The 26,491-nt window shown below is 39.1% G+C and overlaps 1 protein-coding gene across 10 annotated transcripts in view; it reads right to left on the reverse strand.

The window, feature by feature from the left end:
- Window positions 1-1,381: 1,381 nt before the first annotated feature.
- Window positions 1,382-26,491, reverse strand: part of r3hdm2 (R3H domain containing 2) — a 60,493-nt gene continuing 35,383 nt past the window's right edge. For 4 of the 10 annotated variants that reach the window (XM_084929480.1, XM_084929477.1, XM_084929479.1 and 1 more), the window contains 17 exons: window positions 25,998-26,106; window positions 23,042-23,137; window positions 21,714-21,763; window positions 21,024-21,077; window positions 16,594-16,826; window positions 14,806-14,981; window positions 13,539-13,637; window positions 11,603-11,896; window positions 9,983-10,118; window positions 8,825-8,982; window positions 7,974-8,113; window positions 7,728-7,828; window positions 6,472-6,641; window positions 6,066-6,210; window positions 4,160-4,254; window positions 3,386-3,470; window positions 1,382-2,962 (listed from right to left, as the gene is read on the reverse strand). In XM_084929480.1, the coding sequence (XP_084785606.1) occupies window positions 2,559-2,962; window positions 3,386-3,470; window positions 4,160-4,254; window positions 6,066-6,210; window positions 6,472-6,641; window positions 7,728-7,828; window positions 7,974-8,113; window positions 8,825-8,982; window positions 9,983-10,118; window positions 11,603-11,896; window positions 13,539-13,637; window positions 14,806-14,981; window positions 16,594-16,826; window positions 21,024-21,077; window positions 21,714-21,763; window positions 23,042-23,137; window positions 25,998-26,106 (2,545 nt within the window). In that variant the 3' untranslated portion in view covers window positions 1,382-2,558. The remainder of the gene's footprint in view (window positions 2,963-3,385; window positions 3,471-4,159; window positions 4,255-6,065; window positions 6,211-6,471; window positions 6,642-7,727; window positions 7,829-7,973; window positions 8,114-8,824; window positions 8,983-9,982; window positions 10,119-11,602; window positions 11,897-13,538; window positions 13,638-14,805; window positions 14,982-16,593; window positions 16,827-21,023; window positions 21,078-21,713; window positions 21,764-23,041; window positions 23,138-25,997; window positions 26,107-26,491) is intronic. The other 6 variants (XM_084929481.1, XM_084929482.1, XM_084929484.1 and 3 more) reach the window with 6 other exon arrangements.

Below are 26,491 nucleotides of genomic sequence, written 5' to 3' on the forward strand. Positions count from 1 at the left end.
GTGAAATGCATGCTCAATCAGATTCAGGTCAGGTGATTGACTTGGCCATTGCAAAACAGTCCACTTCTTTCCCTCCAAAAACTCTTTGGTTGCTTTTGCAGTATGCTTTGGGTCGTTGTCCATCTGCACTGTGAAGCGCTGTCCAATGAGTTTTGAAGCATTTGGCTGAATATGAGCAGATAATATTGCCCGAAACACTTCAGAATTCATCGTGTTGCTTTTGTCAGCAGTCACATCATCAATAAATACAAGAGAACCAGTTCCACTGGTAGCCATACATGCCCACGCCATGACACAATGCTTCACTGATGAGGTGGTATGCTTAGGATCATGAGCAGTTCCTTCCTTCTCCATACTCTTCTCTTCCCATCACTCTGGTACAAGTTGATCTTGGTCTCATCTGTCCATAGGATGTTGTTCCAGAACTGTGAAGGCTTTTTTAGATGTCGTTTGGCAAACTCTAATCTGGCCTTCCTGTTTTGGAAGTCCAGATTATGGTTTACATCTTGTGGTGAACCTTCTGTATTCACACTGGTGAAGTCTTCTCTTGATTGTTGACTTTAACACACATACACCTACCTCCTGGAGAGTGTTCTTGATCTGGCCAACTGTTGTGAAGGGTGTTCTCTTCACCAGGAAAAGGATTCTTCGGTCATCCACCGCAGTTGTTTTCCGTGGTCTTCTGGGTCTTTTGGTGTTGCTGAGCTCACTGGTGTGTTCCTTCTTTTTGAGATGTTCCAAACAGTTGTTTTGGCCACGCCTGTTTTTGCTATCTCTCTGTTTTTTTTTTTGTTTTTGTTTTTTTAGCCGAATGATGGCTTGCTTCACTGATAGTGACAGCTCTTTGGATCTCATCTTGGCGGTTGACAGCAACATGGAACAGCCGAGAAGCCAATTGTCCCATTACTTTTGGTCCCTTAACAAGTTGGAGGCACATATGCAAACTGTTGTAATTCCTACACTGTTCACTTGATTTGGATGTAAACACCCTCAAATAAAGCTGACAGTCTACAGTTAAAGCACATCTTGTTCGTTTCATTTGGAATCCATTGTGGTGGTGCATAGAGCCAAAAATGTTAGAATTGTGTCGATGTCCCAATATTTATGGACCTGACTGTATATTCGTTTGTATGTTCATTATCCTGGTGTCTTTGAAAGCTTGGCCAATGAGGGAAATTTTGATTGGCCAACAGAGTTTTTAGCCATGACAGTAGATGATTCCTAAAATATGGTTGTTACTGCAGAGAGGCAAAAAACTGCAAGGTGGATAGACCTACCAGGCAGGACAGAAGACTGCAAAGCGCTTTTGCAGGATACCACCTCTAGGTTCAGATGTCACAGTCAGCTTTAGTAAATCAGTACAACAAACCACGACACAAAGCATGTTTTCATAGATTTTTTTTCTCGACTTTTATATTTTTAAAAACGAACCAAAAAATAACAGATTAAATAAAATTTACAGTAGACATATGCAATCATTGTGCACTTTTACTACTTCTTCTGATACGTTCTGCACAGCTGTCAACGAAAAAAACGCAAACACAATGGGGCGTCTGGGGGGGTGGAGCTGGGGCATGTGGGGCGGCTGTGGGAGAGAGGAGAGGGGCAGAAGAAGTGAGGTAGAGGGCAGTAAGGAAAAAAAAGATGGGAAGAGGAGCGGGGATAAAGAGGGAAGGAGTAAAGGGATAAATAGGAAGGCCTAACCTTTGTCACTCAGGGGGGAGGGAAGAAAAAAAAATTCACCGAATATATAGATTTCTTTTATTCCTTACATCACTTATATAAATATATTGAACCCCAAAAAACAAACAAAGAAAAACTTCTGAGAAAAAAAGAAAAAAAGAAAACAGCGCAATACAGAAACCCACAACAGCAGTAAGGCAAACAAAGCAAGAGAGGAGAGAGCAGTGATAGAATACATGAGAGGGACAGAGGAGCAGAGAAAGATAGGAGGCAGTTTGAGACATGGCAAGAGGGGGGAGCAGCAGGAGAAAGCGGAGAGTACGCAACTGTGCCGTATGAAAATTTATAAATATGTGAGATAAAGAGACGACTGTGTGACAGAAAGTCGAGGAAGGTGAGAAAGCGCTGGCAGAAAAAAAGGAGGAAGGGTCAAGGGGGGGAGGGAGGAAGAGGAGGAAAAGGTTTGACTGAGGTCGACTGTCCAGTGTGTTTTTGTTATGTGCTACGTGACCCTGTTGCCTGCACTTGTGTTTCTGTTATGTGTGTTTTTGTATCATGGCAGCACACATTCCACGGCAACAGTGAAACACATGCTCGCGTGTCTTGTGTGCTCTTCAGCGATATAAATACAAAACAAAAACAATGAATAAAAACAAACAACAAAATCATATTTGCAACCAAACACCAGCCACCTCATGATTCACACCCTCTTCCCTTTTATACATTTGACACATGATTTAAATCAAGTTTTTTTTTTTTTTTAAATTGTACACTAAGAGCAGTCCCCCTCAGTCCTCCTCCCTTTTCCACCACTCCAGCAAGTGTCTCTCTTTCTGTCTGTCTTTCACCTTCGTTCCTCCCCCTCTCTTTTCCTCTCACTGAGAACTGGCTCTCTCCAGCACGCGCAGGTCATAGTTCTTTTTGGCGGCCCTCAGTTTGAAGAGGCTGGCCCCACTGTTGTTAAGTTTGAAGGAAGCACTCTGGGCAGCCATGGTGTTGGGGAACACTGCCACTACTGTGTAGAGGTGAGCTGGGTCGTTTCCGTCGCCCTTCGCTCCCCCAGCTCCCATGCTAGCTCCGGGGCCTGCTGTTGCTCCTGGCCCTGAAGGCCCAGCACCAGGACAGGGGCCGCAGCCCCCTGCTCCTCCTCGGCCTCCTTGGGGCTCCTTCAGCCACTGGATCTTGGCACCGCACAGCGACAGCTGGTTGAAGAGCTTTTCAGCCTCTGGACGTGTGATCCCCTCCGGCAGGTCTGTCACCTCGAGTACTCGACTCACCACTGAACGAGGAGGGACAATGATATTACTAATGAACTCCATATAATGTGAGCAAACCAAAAAAAGAAAAGCACAGGAATATAGGCTACCAAAAATAATGAAGTCACACACACAGTCTTTGCTTTCACCTAAGTAACAAGCTTTTATAATCCTCATGTCCTCAGACAAGAAAAGAAGATACGCAACCCTTTCTCATGCGTGTCTTATACGTGCCACAAATTCTTGGGTTTTATAAAGATAAAGAAGAATAAAGTAAACTGCAGATTCCAGTCGAGTTAGGAAGCTGTGTTGTTACAAAAACAACATACCGAATGTTTAAACTCAGGGTTCTTTTAAGTTGTGTAACTCTTTAAAAACATTCCAGCACAAAATTAAAGGACACTTGTCGATTTATGCTGGTCTGTGATGGTGGATTTCTAACTTACCTACATCAGTGGTACCAAGATCTGTTGATGCAGATTTGAGTGTTTGTTTTTTCCCTCGTGCTCCGTGTTTCATTACTCCTTGGCCCTGAACACATCAGATAACACTCATAAAGATGCAGTAACAAAGGAGGACACTAGGTGGGGGTATGTGATATCAGTTGTACCCTTAAAAACATTTCACCAGACCGCACAGTTCGTGGGCACTGAAAGGTCAGCAGCAGAGAAACAAAATGACAGCTCACGGATTTCAAATTTTTTGAAACACTGCGCTTTAGCTACACAACGTGCTCTAAAAAGAGCTTTAATCCTTCAAAGTCCACATTTTATGACTGTAACGCACAAAAGTTGTGTGATTCTCATTTCTGGAGCACTTAATCATAGAGCCCAGACAGATAATCAATGGGTCTCAATCAGCAATGAATTCAAATCAAATGTTACGTTGCTTGAAGAATATTAAGAATAACAAAAGAACAGTTTCTCCTTGTGTTATAGTAACAAAAATGTCATTCTTAAGAGGCTATCAGTTTCTTCACATGCAGATTTATTGTTTCTTCAAAAACAGTTCTGTAGCTGGTGGTAAGTTTTTACACCCCAAAATTCATGACAGCACCCAAACAAAAAACAAATGTCCACAAACTAAAGCAATATGTTTAAACCAGAGAAACTGATTAATGCACACTGACAAACTAAAAGGCTCTTACTAGAAAACATCAATATCAGTCAATACCCTAATCATTAAGAAGGAATTCAGGACAAAGGCTCATCAATACTAACCTGATGAGAGCTGTAGGAGGATTGACCGTGCATAAGGTGTGGGGGACACAGACTATACTGGAGGGGCTGCCCCAAAAGAGAGTAGCGACCATCACCTGCACAATTCAAATGGTGAATTAAAATTAAAACCTCACTCGAAGCTTGAAAACCGTGCTGTAATCCATTTTGCAAAAATATGCCGCACCTGTCAAGTTAAAGTGAGTAATATTAAACATATCAGATGTATGTACTAAATGCAGCGTTTAAAGGAAGACCATGTTTGTGTCTCTGGGAGAGCAGCGCACAATAAAAGAGGTCCGATGACATGTGAGAACATAATTTCAAAACTAATTACAAGAGACAGAAACCACTTCTTATTTGTAACCAGATGAACATAAGTGTAATCTAAATGGATAAGCATTAATGATTTTCACTAGTTTTGAAAACCTAACAGTGTGGCTGGAAAAATAATGTTAGACCACTGGATAAGACAAATGATCCCTTAGAAAGAGAACAACTCCTAATGAAGAAGGAACAGTTCAAGATTGGAAATCCATGCAACACACTCTAAATACACTAACACTCAACAGTCAAAATGGATACGTATAATGTATACTGGTAAATTAAATTGGCAAATTACTCCAATAAAGATTTGGAAGAAGTTAAAAGAAAAAAATATGGAAACCACCTAAAGTCATCTATGGGTCACCTGACTACTACAGTATTTATTATACATTATAAATGCAATAAAGATGCACTGTGGAGATGTAGTATCGCAGACTGATGCAAGAGCCTGTTTGTACGTGTAACCGTACATTTCGAAGAATAAAAATAGGCCAAAGGACAGTGATGAGGTAAAGTTATGTGTGTATGCAGAAGGTTTGACCAGGTGGCACGATGCCAGTCATGTGAATTTGCTGAGGTGAAGCCATCATTTGTTCATTTGTTTGCAGCCAAAAGCCACCCGACGTGGTTTAGAGGGTTGCTGACGCAACTGGTGAAAGAGCACAAACCTAACAAGGGCTGAAAGCACACCAGCATCAAGAGGATTGCTTTTTGAGCACTAAACCTCTTTTCAACCAACTAAGCTGGGCGAATATAATTTTTTTAAATTTATTTATTTGTTTTAAATCAAAGTTGCACTCATAATATTTTAGCCAGGGGGTCCCAAACTTTTGGGGAGCAAGAAAGTATTACAGGAAAGAGCAATTTTGTCAAAGACAACTTACAGAGTAATCGTAATGATTTAGCCCATTTGCTTTTTTTGGTTATAGACTCCATGCTCGCCACCTAAATGGCTAATAAGCAAAGCCACAAATGAACATGAACAGTCTATTACACCCTTGTTGCAGTAGGTGATTTCCTAACAGATTGAGCTGATGTGTCACAATCATTTTAGAGTTTTATACAGGCTAAAAGATAAGATGTTGGGTAGTACATGATAAGATGTTACAGAGTAAAGGGCGAAATAAGATATTTTTTTTGTAAATTGGCTGTAAAGGTGCCATCTTTATAGATAAAGCACAATTTTATGACCTCACAAGAGATTCTTTTTGGGATCCCTTCTGAGGGTCTCCAAACTTCACTGCTATAAATAACTCATCTGGGGGCGAAACCTTAAATGTATAAAACAACATTTCATCAATGCTGCTGTAAATGGTAGCACCAACAAAGCTAACATGGCAAAATATATATACTACTGCTGACTAGTCCAGACTTTTATGGATGCGTAAAGCTATTGAGAAGACTATGAAAGGGTAACATAGCACACAAATCAAAGCCTTAAGTGTACTTTATGTGATTGTGAGTCTAGGGGCTACACTGGGATGATATTCAATTGGAGACCTGCAATATTTTTTACATTGTGTATGAAAACTTACTCGTGAACAGTCAGTATCTGTTTATGGATTTGAACCTTCACTCGTACCTTGAGCTGGCCCTCCTGGCCGGGGAAACTGGGAAATGAGGGGTAATGGTCCCAGGCCTGGACAGACACTGTTGACGCTGCCAGAAGGTGACGGGGTGGGAGACTGAGTGGGGGAGGCCAGGGGACTCGTCAGCTGAGTACTGGCCTATACACACAGAGCAAAAATAAGAGACATTATAATATTATTTTGATTAATTGATGGTAATTTAAGTTCAAAATCTTTACTCATTCATCAGATTCAAAGGGCCTCCTGATCTAACAGCTTTTAAAGCGAATCACAGATCACAGCTAGGGTGTGGAGATGTTAATGAAAAGACAATTAAGTACACACACGGACATGCGAGTTGCAGATTGAATTAACAAGGTTTGTTGCATTGATCAAGAAGGCTTGCATGCACGTGTGTACCTGTGGAGTGTTGTCAGGTTTGTAGAGCTCGCCTGGCTTGCTTGCCCTTTGCTCTATGCTGTAGTACTTGCAAGGGTTCCACTGGACAAGAGGGGGGTTCTGGGAAGGCTGGGGTCCATTGGGGACACTGAGCTGCATGACCATCACCCCAGGCCCAGGAGGTGGTACTCCTGAGAGAGCACAAACAGTCAGACACGTGTAACATAATAATATCAATATGTGTAGTGAAATAAGTTTCATATCTTTTGAAAGATAAATATTTGATTCAGCAAAAAAGGCAGCTTTACACAAGGTAATTAAAATACCAGTTTCCCTTTAAGATTGACAGCTGAGCAATTCCAAGACTTTAAACCACTTTAGTAAGCCACATATATTATATATTAAATTATAGTGCAGACAACTATTAATCTGTGTTCATCCATGAGTGAGAGCTGCTTTAAAAACAAATAATGAACAATATAATATTAAGGCATTTATTATAACATGACAACCATATTAAGAGAACTTATGACCATTAAAAACATAGTTGTATAATTAAGATTTCTTTATATCTGTGTAAACCTGCAATAGATCAGCTGTTTGCATACTTTTGATAAATGCCAACCAAGGTGACTTATTTTTAAATTAATTTTCTCATTATTTTCTCCCCTCTGTTTAAGCAAGAACTTTGAATTTGGTGGTTTTATGAACCACCACAAGAAAGAGAGGCATGTTTACGGGTTAAAATCAGATAAAATTATTAATTGTCACAAATGAAGCAAAACTGCGGAAAACATTGAAGAACAATGTCACGTTTATAGATACATCTCATTTCCTGACCAATCACATTACTCTATGAATACATAAAAATAAACCTGACCTAATTTGAGGTAAAACATTGTTTGTCCCTGTGTGCAGGGCTTGAAGTACACGGAGTTGCGTGTGAACCCCGTGTACCTTTGTCTGAACTCTTACCTAAATACCTTTCATCTAATTTTGTAAAGGACAGTTGCAACTAAGATTAGTCAACATAGTGTTTGTAGATTTAAGCATACTATGACTTCATCAGGTCAGCACTAGTATATACTCAAATACAGATGTACCTGGGACTGCCGCAGTCTAAGACAAAAACAGTTTTCAGACTGTTTTCTTTTTAGGATCCTACACTTTCATAAAGCATATAAATCCAGTATTAATTATGGATGTCACACAAATTTCTGATGTCCAAAAAATCCTAAAAATATTCATCTTTACAATCTGCTGACATCAAGCCTCACCTGAATATTGCTGCTGCAACTGTGGAGGGTTGCAGGGGGATGGTGACTGTGTTATCTGATACTGCTCAGAGCTGGGGGGCTGCAGGTAACCTACTGATGGACTGCAGGATAGACAGACACATAAAAAGATGAAGAACATCACCACATTGTGGATGGTTATATTAAAATCAGGGGAAACAAACATTTCAAATACTTCAAGGTTATTATTAAATCTCTTGTTGGAATAACATGTCTTCAAGCACCTACCTTGTGCTATTCTGCTGTGTGGGTGTGATAACACTGTAGTAAACAGGCATGGGCCCCTGGACAGACTGGCTGACTGGGACCATGACCTGCTGCTGGTACTGCTGCTGCACCACCTGCTGATTTTCATTACCCACAGGTACCTAGCAAAGTGTCAAAGATCGAGGAAAAAAAATGTCCAGTTCAAGAATGTGTACTGATGGGTCTAGGGGTCTTCTGACAAAGATGATTAGGTAGATACTCGTGTTAAACCCGTGTTACACTTTGCACGACGTTTGTTATTGTTTAAGAAGCACCAGATATTCAGCGCAACTCTTTGCTGCATATTGGTGTGTTTGGAATATCACAGTAGCAACAGATTTTCAGTTGCCTCTGAGCGGCAACCTTATTCAATTCACAATCTAAACCACATAATCAAAACTCCATGTTAGCACATTTTAGTAAAATATCATCGCAACATGGATTATAAATGCAAGCTTTTTTTGCTATCAACACAGGGTCAAGGTGTTCTTTGGTGCCTACACACAACACAAACTACACTGGCAAAAAGCGAGAGCTTTCTGCAGCTGCACCCCTGACTCTAAATAAACCACTGGCACAAACCTGAGTTAGATCTGATCAGTCTGTGAAACAGATCCACATCTGTTTCACAGACATAAAATAATGTTTCAACTGTACACCAGATGGCGCTGTTTTAACATTGAGCCGCATGTGGTTTAGATGCTGGAAATGCTTAACTTTTGTTCTCGCCTGAAAAAAACCCCGACAGTTCTGTAATCATCAACTAGTCACGTTAACCAAAGAAAGATATGACTGTTGACAAGTATCCTTTATCAACTCCTACAGTTGCATACCTGATATGATGGCATCTGTGGGTACTGAACCATTATACTCTGCATTTGTCCTCCCATTCCTGCTCTCTGTGAATTGAGCAGTCCAGGATTTTGGGGTTGTTGCACACCCATCATGCCCTGGTAACTCGGCTGCTGGCTGGGCATCATGGTCTGAAGACCTGATGACCAAAATAATTTAAAAATAAAAATATTTAAAGTAAAACCACAGTATATTACAGAAGGGAGGAAATGGGATGAAGAGGAGTAGTTGGGTCTTTACCTTTAAATAATTCACAGAACAACAGGACATAATAAGCGTTAATGTCAAAAAAGAGAACCATAATATATTAAATAAAAAGGAAAAAAAAGGAAAACAATTTACAGAACACTGACAATCGCGTAACTCACAAAAACTGAAATGTACCATCACTTTAAGCTTACATGCTTAAACATAATATAAATTAATTAATTTTCTATGAGTATAAATCTTCACCATCACAAAACTTATATTTCAGACCAGACTGCAGGCATGTTGTAATGTAGGGTCTTTCTGACCTTCATGTTCATGAACTATGTGGCTTTGGCAGACGTCCATTATGATGCAAAGTCCTTTTAGGTTGTCAACACTGTCAGTCACTTACTATACAAACAGCCAGACTTCACAAACCATACAATGCTGGTGCCTGACAACTTTTTCCAGGAACACAAAAGGAAAAATAGCCCTATATTTATCTGATTGTATTGGACTTGGATGAACAAGCAGGCACGGCTGTTTCACTCCAACCTTTCACCTGGTAGATTTAAAAGCAAGTGTGACTTGGCAATTTTTGCTGTGGAAAACATTTACAGTTCCAAAATCGAGTGGACTTTATCCCCAATATAATTTCCAGTAAGTACAACTACATGGACAAATAATAATTTTGAACTTAAGTATACAACATCTGTTACAAATACACATTAAAACCCTGTCTTCCAGTTGTCAATAGACTGAAAAATAAAATAAAATAAAAACACATTAATATGCAATAAAAAGTAAATGTGCATCAACATTTGACAAAGGCCATTAAATGGCCATTTGCTGCAAATGGCAGTATTTATGTCTTTGCATATCAAAAAAGATTTTTTTTTTTTTGAATATCATGTTGTCTGATGATGCACAGCACATGAAAATCAACTGACCTGACTGCTGTGCTGGCTGAGGCATGGGTTGTGTGCGTTGGGTTGGGTAAGACACCTGGTGGGACATTGGCTGGGGCACACGGTACTGCTGGCCTGAGCTTGGATACTGACCAGGAGGGTAGTATGAGACTTGTATCTGCGTAGAAATAACAAACCAAAGTTCAGTAATCTGTATTTAATGAACTTTGAAGAGAAGAATAACTGAATCACACTGGTGTAGACAATTTTTAGTGTAGAAGTAATAAACTACCATATTATTTTGCTTCTGCAAACCATCAAATTCTCAAGTCACATTTTACTTAAATTTAGAAAGCAAATTAACAGTAATAAAGACTTTCATAAATACTTGGTCCTTAAATTTCACTAAAGCAAATGTGTTAGGACAGGATTATCAACATGAAAGCTGGAATATTTGTAGTAATAGTCTTGTATTTAAAGCAGTAAAAATTTCCCCTCTGTTAAAAATTGCTTATTTAGACCTTTAGCAAATAACATTCATCATTCATTATTGTACTTCAACTGGATGGTTTTCAAGCAACTCCATCCATCTTCTTCCACTTATCCTTATCAGGGTTTGCAGGCGGCTATCCCAGCTACAAAAAGACAGACTCTCAAGACTCACATCACAGCTGTGGGCAATTTTGAATCACCAATTAACCAAACAGCACTAACTGCATGTCTTTGGATGTAGAAGGAAGCCAGAGTACCTGGAGAGAACCCGAGCAAACACGTGCTGCATCTTAAGATTATTTTGCAAAATTTTTGTAGCCAGGAAATATGTCGAGGACATTTACAACATAGCAGAAAAGTGAGAGTAAATCAAAACGATGAGCTAAAACAAAAGACAATCAGCTCCACTCAAAGGTGTGATTATACTTCTGCGTCCACAGGTTTGCTGGGGTGCAGGTTAATTCTATTTCACCATACAACGTTGTGATTCAGCCTGTTGACGACTGTATGGCCACCAATTTTTTATGATCGTGCTGACTCGCCAACAGAAACACTAGAGTACACTACACTACAATGCACCAACAACCAGCAATAAATGTCTCTAAAGGTCAAGAATAGAACTATAAAATGAAAGCACACAGAATCAAAGCTATTTTTAAGTGTCAATCAGGATGAATCTGTATAAAGAAAACTGCCAAAACTGAATTAGTTCATTACAAATAGTACGTATATAACTTTTGATAAAATCCGATGAGTGAAAAGCCTGATGAAAAGCCGTAAAAACAGAACATTTTGCAAATCTTCCATGATATTTGTGACAGCTTTGGTAACTGACATATCACGAAGTTAATTACTTTGCCTTCGGTGTAGAGTGCTGTTCTAGGTAATGATTTAAATTAGATAACAGATCTATAAAACCTTTTGCAAGTATGAAATATTAATTTATGTTTGTAATTATATTTTAACTACCTGATATGAAAGTCATACACAGGTCTGTTTTATTTATCACATTGTGTTACATTTCGTTAATCATGTAATCCTTGGGCATGGTTGCCTCCAGATATCAGCTACATCAATATTCAATCAAAGCTGACAAACTGTGGAAACTGAATTTAAATCTAAAAGGTATGTCTGCTGTTTTTATCTAACCACCCATGGAGGAATGCATACCTGCTGAGGTGGAGGGGGCTGCATGTAGCCTTGTGGAGGTGGTGCGGCCTGCATGACAGGCTGGGATGGAGGAGGCGGTGGAGGTGGAGGATGGGGGTGTCCAGTGGTGGGCTGGTAACCAGACGGAGGTGGCAAAGGTTGACCCGTAGTAGCCATAATGTAGCCGGTCTGAGGTGGGGGGTGCTGCGGCAGCACTGGAGGAGTAGCCTGATACATAGGGGGAGGCTCGGGGTTCTCACTGGAGCCCTGCCGACTCAGTGTCATCTGTGTGAATTGGGGTGCCAGCTCTTCTCCCTGGGTAGAATGGGAATAATGCCATTAGTTGGTTATGACTTATAGGTGATACTCCTATATCAGTACTGTTTTTTGATTTTGGAGATGCATTTTAGGATATACTAAGTAATTAACAATGATCTCCAACAGCATAAATGCTTCATTAGCAATGGTCTAAAACAACTCCTATTCTGATTATTAAAGGGTCATTGTGTCATTTTGGAAAACACTTTATTTATTACTTTGATTATCATCAGGATTATTATTATTATTATTATTATTATTATTATTATTATTATTATTTGCAGAATCCAAATACAACATTGCAAGCATTCAGAATATATGACAGGAGTATTGACTTTGTTGTATGCTGGAAAATCTAAAATTAGACACTGAAGTTTATACTGGTTTAATCGGACATTGCTTTACATACAGTCATGTGAAAAAGAAAGTTTTCAAAGGACTCTACACAATTTTGTTAAAAAAACAACAACAAAAAAACAAAAACAAAAAAAAAAAAAACCCACATCTCTCACATCACCTCTGGACGAATTTTCACACACTTGACTTTACAGTTCATTGAAATTTGCAGGTTATTATTTATGCTTAGCTCTCTTAAGGTTCCAACGCGGCATTTTAAATCAGGCAGAACTCATCTCTGACTGGGGCCATTACACCACGTTGAGTCTTTTCTTTTCCAGTTATTCTGTCATAGATTTGCTGCTGTGCTTGGGATCATTGTCTTGTTGCATGACTGTTGCAACAGGACAATGATCCTAGGGTGTGTGACAGGTTTCAGCCACCTTTTGCTCTCAGATAGATCTGACTCTAGAATACTTTGGTATACGGAGGATTTCACGGTTGAGTGAGTGATTGCAAGGGCCTGGGGCAGAAAACAAGCTGTGCTTCGTTTAGAAAGCTGCTTCAGGTTACAGCTTCTGGTAACGCTTCCCAAAAACTCCTCAGTTGTTCGGTCTTTTTCTAATTGTACTGCATGAACTTTTAAGATTTAACAAGGTAATTGAGGCCAGTAGAGTATCACATTTTTTTTAAATAATTTTTTGGGTGGTTTGATCTTGTGTGACTTTGTAGGGATGGCCAGTCCTGGAGAGGTGGTTACACTTGCTGATGATCAGTTAATCAAGTGCATCTGATTATCCATATAAGAAAAGTGCTGCTTATCCTCTTCATTGTTATGGAAGCAGTAAGTAATTTTAGAAAGGACTGCATAGAGTCAAGTGAAAACTCTTTTTCAAACGACTGTTCCAATGTAAACACAACCAAACTCAAACTCTGCTTCTGTGGGCAACTGTGGTTGCACTCATACAGACGCAGCGATTTAAAAGAGAAAAACAAAAAACGGAGCCAGGAACAAACTGGACACATCCTTGCCATTTCTTTTGTTACTACAGACACAACATTTACTCACTGAATCCACTTTAGACAGTAACACCAATTTATATGAAAAAGCTATTACTTAAATGTATTTGCAGACACACTCACATCTTGATAGAGCCAAGATATGTTTTTTGACTCCCCTGAGTGAATGTAAACAGGACAGTAAATGAGTGCAAGAGTTTTTAGTAGGATATGGCATCAGCTAAAGTGTCAGTCATTAACTGAATGAGTATAAAAGAGATGAAGCTATAATACGTGTCAGTACCATTGTGTACTGCTGGGGAGGAGAAACTGGCAGGAGAACCTGGGGGCAGGAAGGGCTGGAGTAGGAGACAGGCTGAGAGGGCTGCAGAGACGCCACCGGCTATACACACACCAAAAAAAGGGATGAAATAAAGAGGTAGAGCATAGAGAGAGTGAAGCAAGGCAGTGCAAAGAACACGGCATCAGAAGCAGTGAAAAGAAGGGAAAAACAGAAATGAAGACATAGGAAAAATGAGGGTTAGAACACAAAGGAAAAGTTGTTAATGAGCAGAGAGGATAGTAATGGAAATCAAGTTTTTTTTCTAAATATTACACAAACAAATTATATATAAAAAATTAAGTGTAATTATTACTACTCAGAAAAAAAGGAAGAAAAGGAAATGTGTGCAATCAAAGACTATCGACTGTGACGTTATTTGAAAAATCAAACCTGTTAAAGGAGGATGGTTGACATTGATTCTATATATATAAGCTGAATATGTTCAATTTACTGCACTTGTTTCCATCCATTCCTCCTCAAAGTCTCTTTGTTTTTTCCCTGATACGTTTGATGATGGCGTGACGGGATATGCATTAATCATAAATGTTCTGAACGGAAGGTCCTCAGGTCACTACACCCTGGAAGTGATTGTAGAACAATATGCACACAGTGTCTAACCGTAATAGTTAGAAAACTGTGTTTAAAGTTCTCCCTCGCTCTGGAGAATAAAAATGTGGCATGCAGGCCTAAGTAAAAGTGATGTCGACCATATATTAAACAACTCTGGGTCTAATAATTTTATTTTAATTAAGAGCATGTTTTATCTGTAGCCATTTCAACTTTTTCTTTCACTTTTAAGAAGTAATAAAAGTGTTTGTGAGTAGGACATTGAGAAGGCCAAGTTTCCATTTCAAATTATTTTTTCACTGATGAGCTGTGTATGACAAGAAGAAATAATGTAGCTTCACTGTCTGCAGGATATTTATACCTGAAATTACACTGCTGCCCTTAATAATCAATTTCAATGAATAAACTGGACTGTCTAACATTTTTCCGTACACAGCTGAATAAACAGCACTGAGTCCTTTCTTAATTACAGTATGCACATTTAAGTAAGAGTTGTTACACTAACAGACATGGCCACTTAAATACCTCATGTTTTTCTCTTTCTTCTGCTACACCGAAGAAAACAAAAAGAAAAACAGACTCTCAAACAGACGTCCTATATTAAACCACAAATTTAATGTGCCATTGCATCCATTTTTGGTTGGTAGTGGAGATAACTTACCTGAGCAATCATGTGGTTGCTCATAGGGTGCTGCGGCGGTGTGGGCAGCAGGGCAGTCTGAGGTGGAGCCTGGGGCTGTGGCTGCTGTGGCTGTTGAGATGGGCAGGGTAGCAGACTACGGCTGGACTGGGAGGCTGCAGGTGGAGGACATACATCAGGGCTGACTAGGGGAAGGCCTAGTGATTTAGAAGGTGACATGATAGATAAAGGAGATCATTTTGAAATTTAAATTCTCCAACACTGAAACCCACAAATTATGACTTGATCTTAAAATATTGCATCATCACTGAATAACACCAAATAGTGTTCTGAAGATTTCTGAAAATGATTTGTATGTGTGCAAAACCACTAGAGGGCAAAATAAAGTCAACTTTGCATCAAATGTTTGTCACCTTTAAAAAGTCAATTGAAGCTAATTTTAGTAACTTCTGATTCCTGGTTGTTATAAAATATGAGCTCTGCTAAATAAGCTCTCAACATTTTACAAGAACACGTTTGGACAGAAATTAATTCTTAATCGGATAAATACCTGTAGCTTTAAGATTTTCTTTGCTAATAAAGCGACGGCCTTGAAAGCCCTTAAACCACAGGAGTTTCTGATGACTTGTTTAACACAGTGGCTGGCACACAGGAATATACCCTTAATGACTGAAAACTGATACAAAAGCATTTTGACAATTCTACTGCACAAACTGCAGGGACCAAATCATTTGTCAAGTAGCTAGTAGGTACTGGGGGCACGCAATTTCCTAAGAAAATGCTTTTATTGTTCTGACCAACAGGCTGCCTGTGACAATGTGGATGATACTTATGTCCCCCTTTCCAAAATAAAAACCAACAAAAACTCAACAAGGCTAGTCAGGATCTTCACAGGCTTTTCCCAAAACAATACAGGAGAAATGAATACACCTTTAGTCTCCACAGAGTAGGGCAGACAAAAACACTTCTACACATGAATCTTAAGCAAAAAGTAGCACAGCAGTCAACACAGACTTAAAATTAAACCGGAGGAGCCCCGTCGGGAGAAGCAAATCAACCAGTCCTCGAGTCCTCTGATGACCACTATTAAATTGTTTTCACACATGCACTCCAGCCCTGAACTTTTATAGACACAAGCCGATGGAGACACATTCGGGAAGGCAAATGTCCGACACAGCCGGACCTTAAAAGCTAGTTAATAGCCAGCTTCATAGTACAAAATCTGTTATGCCCAACAGAGACCATGTGGAAATAGCTCAGGTAATGTGAATACACACTGCGCAAGTGGGCATCAAATAGCCTTCATTCTCCACACTTTACCCAGGCAGCACCCTTCTCCGGAACCAAAAATGAGTATTTTCAAAGGTGAGAATTTGTCTGAAGCAGACCACGTCTTGCTGTGTGCTACATATGAAAAGGGCAACTTTTAGAAATGACCAACCATATCATTCTCCAGAGCTTGTTTAAAAAAAATATCTGGCACATTTAGCAATGAAATAAGAAATAAGGCACTATCCATTACCTTAAAATCTCGCTAAGAAGGCCGACCTGAGAGAATTTTATGGGATGTGGAATATAGACATAAGGGAGCTTCTTGAATTCAATTTATGCTACACAGCTAATTCTTAAACTACAATGACGTTCGGTCAGTTCTATCATAATTTTTCATTATATTTTATACAAAAAACAGCTTACATGACTAGATAATCCATCTCTCCATGTTGTACTACTCATTTAAGGCAAGTAAAATAAAACAAGCTAATAGCATACTACCTAAATGCTTCTTCTCCACTTTTCTCCAAACCTTACCAGAGCGAGAGCCTTTGCAGCTCCCTTGCGAGCCTTTGTTGCTGCCAAGGCTATCCCCCCTGGTAAGGATGGAGATACCAGAGAAGCTGCTGGCCTTAGTGACGGGTGGCCGGAGAGTGCGGTTAGAGCTGTCTGAGTCGGTGCTGCTCCAAGGCCTTGGCTCCAGGCACTTCATGTCACTGTCCGTGCTGCTTTGACGGCTGCTTGATGCCCGGCTGGAACTCTCGCGGTTTCTGAGAAAAGACAGAGTAGGAAGAAAAAAAAGAAAGATAAGAGATGACATGATGGAAATAAAATGGGAATGAAGTAGTGATGAAGTAGAGGTGGTGTTGTAGCAGGAAGAGTTGAAAGGTGAGTGAGAATGTGCAAATTACAGAAAGCACAGCCAGAAGAGAAAGACAAAAAAGTATAAGGTTAGAAGGAGGAGATTTAAAAAAAAAAAAGAAGAAGAAGAAAAGAAAGAAAAGAGAGAAAAAAGGTGTGCATATAAGAGAGTTCGAAGCAGAGGTGTGTAGGTGGAAGCAGAATAAAGACAGTTAAAGACAGAAAAGGATAGGGGGAGCAGAAACAGAAGAGCAGAGTAAGGTCACCAATAGCCAGAGAGTACACACAGTTTAAGAGGTTTTAAAGATGGAGCATTCAACACAGATGTATATTTGCTGGTTAAGTATACCACAATACAAACTCAGGCAACATACCAAACAATAATGTCTCAAATTTTAAAAAAATACAAACCCACACACACACACTCACACAAACCCATCCAGAAAGGAAAACATACATGCAAAAGATGCTCCAAACACTAGGATGTAAGAAGATATTACAAAGACACTAGACAAGACAGATTTCCAAGAGCTCAGCACACATTAACCATCTAAGGGTGCTTTCACACCTACCATGTTTGGTCTAGACTTTTTAAATTTTGTTTGATACCAACCAAAATCACTGTAGTTAAAACTTATGGACACATGGGCCTGGGTCCAGACCAAACAGTCAAACTTAACCTGACAAAAAGAGGTGGCTTCGGTCCAGAACGAGTTCTGTTTGTTTCTACTGTGAAAACTAGAACACTCTGTGGTAGAGGCTAGAGCAGGGGTGGGCAATTCCAGGCCTCGAGGGCCGATGTCCTGCAGGTTTTAGATCTCACCTTGGGTCAACACACCTGAATCACATGATTAGTTTGTTACCAGGCCTCTGGAGAACTTCAGGACATATTGAGGAGCTAATTTAGCCATTTAAATCAGCTGTGTTGGTTCGAGGACACATCTAAAACCTGCAGGGACACCGGCCCTCGTGGACTGAGATTGCCCACCCCTGGGCTAGAGAGAGGCTGAGACTGTTTTTAAATATCAAGGGACTTGAAGGGTTAAAACCTCAAGAAAATGCAGACACCTTTCAGGTATATTGTGACAGAGCAATGCCATCTGAAAATAAAGAAAGTGAGGCCGGTATGTATGCATGTGTATATCAGACACATCCCCATCAAATCAGTATCAAGTCCACGTGGTACGTAAACTATTTTAGACTCCATTCACATACTAACCAGATCAGTTTAACAAAATATGAACCTAGTTTGTATTTCCAGGTGTGAAAAGGCCCAAAGACTGTAGACACCATTCCCATAGAGGACATACATACTTGCATAAACATGTTAAACATATTAACACAGATGAAACAATCATGCATGCACTTAAAAATGCATCGTCTTTCCACTGAGACAGCAAATAGCATAGAAACAAAACACACATACACTACTGAATTAATACCAAATGTACATAAACACTCATTAAGAGCAGATGTACATCAGCACTCAGACTCTCACACACAATACTTAAATACACACTTACTACAACTGCTTCACCAATATAGTTCTTTAAGCTACACTGCTGTGTTCACACACAACGTGTTGTTGTGATGCTGTCACCCTAGATAAGGGTAGCTGCCAAGAAAACTAATGATCATGCTGAAACAGTAACCACCACTCTGAGGAAATCCACTATCACGTGAATGGCTGGGTCTGCCAGTTAAGTGGCAGCATTAAGAATACTATTGTTCTAGCTGAACATGAAAGAGAAAAAAAAAGAAAGTGGAATTTATTAACTTTAAAACTTAAGAAGAAAAATGCAACTGTGCTGCTAAAATACTGTAGAACAAAGACCCTGCATGCAAGAAGAAAAAAAAAAGCATAGAAAAGAAAAACAACCACCAGGGCTGTAAATGTTTTTTTACCCCATCATTGGAGGTTTATGAACAGAGTATGTCCATGTACAGAGAAAAGACTGGCATTAATTCATAATATGTCAGACAGATTTTGGAAATCTCCATGATGAGCACGGAGATGTGTTTATGGTTGTAAAACCATAGTGATAGGGAGTAGTGCTTAAAAGGTGGCTGTGGCTCATAAATATTTCAGAGACCGAATTAATGGGGGGGGATCTATTTTGAGGCCTCTCTCCGCACAGCCTATTTTAAGGAAGGGTGGGTGCTCTGACATTCTCTGTACAAGCAGTCGCACACTTGTTCGCTTCGATCTGCAGACAAAGATGAGAGCAGGATGAGAAGAAAGAGGAGGAGGGATTCTGCTGTTGATCACATGATATTTCATCTCCCCACGACAGCATTCCCCCATCACATGCACAAACAAGGGAAGGAGGGGGAGATAAGACTCTTGCTGTTCTGCACCTCAATCATTTTCCTTGTTAGATGTTATTATAGCCAAAGAGCTTTTGTGTGGGTTCATTAAACTGAAGAACATCAACAAGTCTGTGATTTTAGAGGTGTATTTTAACAGCATGCATTCTCTAAAAGGTTAAAATTTCTTATAACCACATTTAGATGGAAAGAAAAACACTTCAAACATACATAATTCTGTTTCAGTTCCCATGTTAAACTTCTAAAATTTTCATAAATTAAGTGATAACTGAATTTTTTTTTTTTTTTTTTTTTTAAATGGACTACTCGTATGGTAAAAAAAAAAAAAAAAAAAAAAAAAAAAAAAAAAATTAAAATTAAAATTCTTAAATATGACAGAAGGGTCATGTCTGAAAACGTCTACATTTCACTACACAAACACATGTTACAAACAGCAGAGCATATATTAGATCCTGTTTATATTTACAGAATAAAAACACTGGAATTACCATCTTGTACGCCTTCACCAGTTTTATCAATGTTTGTCTGGCCTCTGCCTTTAAGCTTTTGTATACAAAATGCCAAAACTTTATCCTATTATTAATCTAAATCTTACAAGTGGATTATTCCATAAAAATTAAAGCCTAGCCCAAACGCATGGCCTATCTGATTTTTTTTTTTACTTTTGACCACCAAATTCCAAATCAGTTCATCCTAATCCAAATGAAAATTTCCAGTAACTCCCTAAAGGCAGCATTTTCAAAACAACAGAATGTGATGCCAAGTGTAGAGGCATGAAAACCATATATTTCTGCACTCTATTGATTCACAAGTTACCAACGTATTTGCTCCTCCAATTAAACAGAGTACACATGCGTACCAAAACATTAATACCACTCCTAAACGGCAAAGACACATTACATCTTAAGGTTTGTAATGTGTTTACGTTGAGCAGCGACAAAGCTCCACTAACAGAGGTTAGTTTAAGGACAAGTGGAAATGTTGGTATTGCAGAATACGCCACAACATGCCTGATCTGTTCAGGCAACATAAAACACTACAAGGATCTGATGATAATATCTCAGTAGCATGGGATAGCTATAGAAATCAGAGTCAAAGCTGAGGCAGGTCGAACAGTTTGGGCACAAAGGTCTAAAAGCATGTTAAGCATGCAAACAAAGCTATTTTTAGTATCTCTTTGGACTTTTAACTTTAGTTTTTATATACAAGTATTTATTGATGTAAGAGACATTTTTATGGCTTCCATCTAAGAGACTACACAGTACTCATTAGTAATCATGAACATCTCCCAACAGTGTATAGATGAAAGTAGAAAGTATTTATCAATAAGGAAAATTATTAGTTGTTGGACACAAAATATAAAGGGCCTCGTGGTTCTTATTTTCAAATGACCATGTCAGTTGGAGAGCACTACTGCACATGCGCACTACTTGTATATTTTATGCAAAACTATGCAACATTTGACATGTTAACAAAAACTACAAGACTGAGTCAACCACAAAACAAACAGATTACTGTGAAAGCAATGCAGTTACTTTGTGTAAAAATGTGGTTGATGGTGGATGGGTGGAAAGGTAAGTAGGTCAGTGAGTCCCCAGTGAAACCACAAAGCAGCCATGCATGGGTCTTGGGAAGCCCAAAAGTGCAATGCTGGAATAGCCATTAATCAGCCGACTATGCCAAGCAAAGATAACCACCACAGGTCACCACTATCATCACCAAACCACTTTGAAAAATGGGCATGGCAACACACAAGTCAGTCAGCAGCAGCCCAATACCTAAAGATCTGCCTCCTCTTTTGAGAGCTAGAGCAGTAGCCCTCAGTGGAAAGTCTGTTGGGGTTAACATTAGGAGAAAACGCTAGAGTTACAGGACTGGAGTGGAAAACAGGATAGGGTTTATAGAAGAATGACAACGAGTGGTGTAAGAGGTAGAGGAAGGTTCATTGCAACTTTCACCACCCAAAGAAATAAGGGAGAAAAACAAAATGCACACAAGGCAAAAAGTTGACTGGTCAATCATTCCCGTTTCTCTCAGCATATTATATCATACTCTTTCAAGTTCAATGGACAGGATGCTTAGGGGTCGTCTTAGTCTAACTGCTTGTGAGTCAAATTATTTTCTTATTAAAATAAGAGAGAAGGAAAAAAGTGGCATTCCACTATGCACAAATCTCTCTCAAACACAGTGTCACTCAAAGTAATTTTAACACAAAACATCAGGGAAATTAGCAAATTAATCATTTGAAAGAAAAAAAGATTTAAAAAAAAAAATCAAATTTTACACAACGCAAACTTGCAAGAAGTCAAAAATTCAACTCACACAGATACTTCTTAATATTTTAATGAGGTAGCTGCCTACCTCTCATAACTAAAACCTAACACAATACAGTGTTAATAGGAGAGATGGCCATGATGAAGTCTATGAACTACAAACATTGAAGTCTTCAGAAGAACGTAGGATCTTACCTGTTGTCATTGATGTATCCATTTTGTGAAGACTGTAAAAAAAAGGACACCTGCACATTATGAAATGTATAATTCTTTCAAGAGCACTTAAGACAAGCAGTGTTTTCCATTTCAAAAAGGTTTACAGGCTTGGATTTATGAGTATTTGGCATAAAATAAAGCACAGATTCCCAGTGTGGGATCAAGAACCTCACAAGAGACTGCAAACTGAGTGTCGCAAATAATAAGAATCAAAACACAAAACTGCCTTTTCAGTGTTTCTCTCATCCAGCAGACGAGCTTTAACTTCAGCGTTTTAGACTACATCCAGTTACAGTTTCAATCTCATTACAGGCAGCTTTTATGACATCTTTGTTCTGATGCGCAGCCTTGGTGAGTTTACCACAGGACCCATTTCTCAACAGTCTACACTTTCAACAAGGACTACTCTTGCCAGCAGTCCAACCCGGTGCCATTTGAGTGAGCGCGTCTGAGATGAGGGACTCACTGGAAAGGCAGCACGATGAAACTCTGAAGATTACTTAAAGTAATTTTGGATATGAATGCCATAGCATTACAGATCCTTCACTGGTTTCTTTGAACTGTTCCTCTGAGGTTGTATGACCCTACTACATAACTCTCTTATTGGGGGGTGAATGGATAAAAAGGATTTTTTTTCTTTCTAACTAATTTCTTACGAACTGCAGATTCCAGGATTATCACATGATTCTGATCACTTACTTTCTAATAATCTCCCAAAAAGTTGGGAAGTGCTTAAGATCAGTAAGCCCAAGGTGTTACCTTTAGCTAAGTGGAGAACAGACCATATGGCTCCAAACAACTCAAAAAACGCTAAACACTAATGATAGAGGAGGACGAATACCTCAGACATCTCACATTGAACACAAATCAAAGCAGTTAATAGGAGGCATAAATCCAGCTAACATAAAGTCTTTCTGATCTTAACTCTTTAAGATCATTATGTGGAATGTGCTTAAAATGTAGATTCTTCCTGAAAAACAACAAACTGTACTGAACTTTACTAATTCTGCCAAGACAAACAGTCAGAAATCCCATTAAATTATGTCCAAAGCTTGTTTATGTCTACCACAAGCATCTGGTCAAAATACAACTGTCAATTATTCAACCCAAGAAAAAGAACAGTTCATTAAAAGTCAGTTTAACACATAAAGTAAATTACTAAGTGAAGGTAATTGTTGATATTGTGGAAGTTTATCACAAAGAAATTAATTTCTGAGTAAACCTGACTGAGTAAACACTGGTGCTGTTGACATATGAGGAAATATGCACTGCAAGCACTTGCTCCTCCATCCATGTTCAATACTCACTTCTCGGGCAAAGATCCGGTCTCGTACCCGCTGATATTCTTCCTCTCGCTCTTCAATGGACTTGCTACGCCGCCCGTCCTGCAGCGGCACGCGGATCTAACATTTGGGGAGAGAATGACAATGTAAAATAATTAAGCGTGCAATTTAATTTTCAAACACATATAGTCACACTTTCTGCAACCTGCTGTCAAGAAAAGTAGCAGCAATGCACAAGATAAGAATAGCATGTGAGGAAGAGCAGATGTCTGCTGTCAAAACAAGACAGCAGAATGAAAACTGTGCAAAGTGAGTGTTCAAGGGATGAGTCAGCGTGGGAATTTTTAACACCACAAACGTGAGAAAACATAGGATTATAGAAGACAGTATGACAAATCTGTACAAGGCATTAGGAAAAAGTGTCATAGCCCCAAACAAACACTGCTGAAATTAATAAAATGGTGTGATAAACTTGGTCCAGAAAACAAAGTAAACAAAATCAATTTTGAGACAGAGAATCTCCTAATTCCAAAATGGAGAATTGTCTCTGTATTTGAAAATGTCCAATTTAAGGTTTAATTTAAAATCTCAAGAGCTACTCAAATATTGAAGCATGCAAAGATCAAGTTCCTTTTGAAATAAACTGAAAATGTTTTTTATAAAAGTGTATAATTTTAAAGCTCTCCTACAGCAGATAAATTCAAGTTTTGCACTGAATTTCTGTGCTCATCTCATCACAAGCTGTCACATTATGACCACCACTGCAGGGAACTTCGTTACTCTTTTGGGTGCAACACACAGGTCCTCGGGGGATCTTGTACACAGACTCGAGCATCGATGATCATTTAATTCTTGTAAATTCTAAGCCAAAGCCAAAACAGTTTGGATTTGCTCTAATACATTCCCTAATTTGATTACTGGAAAGCTCTAAAAAGACACTTATAACTGCTGATGGGGAGTTTGGATACACTCAGAAAAAGCTTTCTGCTGCTGTCTTTCTCTGACCTTTGCTGTTGGAATAAGGTATTTAACATTCATCTGTACTAGTGGTCATAATGTTACGCTTAGCCATCAAGAAGATTTTGAAATGTCTTAAAGACTATGAACTGTATGAGAGTAGGGCTGCCACGATTAGTCGACTAGTCACGATTACGTCGACTATCAAAATCGTCGACGACTGATTTAATAGTCGACGCGGCGTTTGAAGCTTTGTAAGATCACAAAAGACGCAGGAATAAGTAGTAGGATTTAAGAGCGTAATAACGGACTGAAGCAGAAGATGGCAGCACTGCATGTACAAGGATGCCAGCTGCCGTTAAACGCCGAAGAAGAAGAAGTACCTCTGTCCCAGAATTCATAGCACAGCCCAGCTCAGTTTCCAACAATAGCAGCAGCTAGTTAGTTTTAATATTACTCTTATTATTCTTTCTGGGTCACAAAATAAACGTTTAACATATTTTCAGGCGAGAATGTAACTGTGTAAACCTCAAATATCTGCTCAGTTTATCAAGACACCACATATTTTCAAAAGTGCTCAGACGTTTTCGGAGACGTCTGTTACCCACTAGCTCGATAGCTAGCCGGGGGCAAGGCTCACTAGAGCCCCTGTGAACACCGGACTCCTGGCAAATCGTTTTCAAACCCACCGCCGTCTTTCGCTACTCAGGTTAAACATATATAAGTCACTTATATAACTTAAAAATGTTATTGTTTGGCCTTTTTTAGTATTTTATTTGTTCCTGAGTAAATCTGTTTGGCTGAGATTAAAGTTATAGTTTTTACACAGCTGAATAAATGTCAAGCAGACAACTGATTATCAGAAGTGTGAGATGCTTGAGAGTATACTCCGGTGTCCTGTTATATTTTAGATAGCAAGGAGTTTATTAAACTTCACCGAAACAATCTGCAAATTTCATTAAAATTTAATAAACTATCATCTTGTCTTTATTTGTAGTTAGCACATACCTTAAACACTTAAAGCTGTAAGCTAATAATAGTTATGTAAGAGCAGATGCTACTGGTGCAATAAGCTGTAGGTTTTATGTCCAATGGATGATGATCTGATTAGTCGACTAATCGCAAAAATAATCGGTGACTAGTCGACTATCAAAATAATCGTTTGTGGCAGCCCTATATGAGAGTAGGAGGACGATAACTAATACAGAAATTATATTGGTGATGCTAGGTTAGAAAGGAAATGGTGCAGTCAAGCAGTTCCCAGTCATCATCCTAAATTTATCACCACAATTTAGCAATAAGAAAAGATTCTGTATATGGAAACCATAGGATGTGAAACCAAGCAAAAAGCTAAAATGCATGTGGTTGCATCAGGATCAGACAGAGAAAGGCAATTATTTGTACATAGCCTAGGAATGCAATATATGTGGTATGTTTCCAGATTCTGCAGATTAAAAATGTATCAATTTTCATATTTGATAACAAATGCAGTTTCACTCCTAACTGATAACTGTGCTACTTTAACAGTATTCTGTAAGCCAATGGCCATTCTGTGGCCAAACCCTGCATTCTATCATAACTGTTACTGACACAGCTAATTAGCCTCCTCAGTAAGGTTATGTAAGATGACTACAGGACTGAGCCAAGAAATTGCTGCAATGCTTGTTGTTCACACATCCAGATGCCTTGGCAATCTGTTGTCTGACTGAATGAAAACATGTCAAACACCACATGCCATTAAATCCAGCTATGTCCCTTTATTTTTGTGGGGCCATCTCCAAAAGCTGTAACGTGTGGCAGCAAGATTGAGAACTAGTTTTACATACAGTGTTTCTTTTAAAGTCATTAAGAAAAACTATTTGAGACAAGCCTACAGAAGCTTTTGTTACTCAGTGAGGGATCCAACTCCTTGGTGGAGCTAAAAACACTAGCATGCGTGGAAAGTGACAAAAAACAAACAAACAAATGAACCACTGTATACACACAAAAAATTACAAGGTACTTGTGATAACAATCGATGTACCTGATTATCATCTTTGTCCATGCTAGCATCATCTCTCTTAAGGATGAACTTCTTCTGGAAGTCCATGTTGCGTTCATCCTTGATGTGTTCAGAGAACCTTTGTTCTGGGCTATACAAACAAAAAAACAAACATAGTGGAGGACAAAAAGCATACTTTTAAACATGAGCTAGTTTCACACATGAATTCAAGACAAGAATTTTGGGAGAATCTGGGAAAGAAACTGTTGTCCAAAGCTCTAAAGCACTGCCCCACATGTGTCACAGCAGGAGTTAATTTGCGTCAGCTGGGTTCTTAATACTGGAAATATTCTGCTTAAGTAAATCGTGCATGAGACAGGACACTAGCTGTGAACTCACAAGACTATTGCCTGCAATGCTGTCACATCTGTGCAAATCAAACTCCACATGGGGGATTTGACAGTTAAAGAAAGCTTAATGCCCAATCTGACCGTGTCAGGCATGATGTTCTTAAATGCACTTCCATCCAATCATGC

This window comes from Perissodus microlepis, chromosome 5, assembly GCF_051167445.1.
Source record: "Perissodus microlepis isolate ML-2025 ecotype Zambia chromosome 5, ASM5116744v1, whole genome shotgun sequence".
NCBI classification, from domain to species: Eukaryota; Metazoa; Chordata; class Actinopteri; order Cichliformes; family Cichlidae; genus Perissodus; species Perissodus microlepis.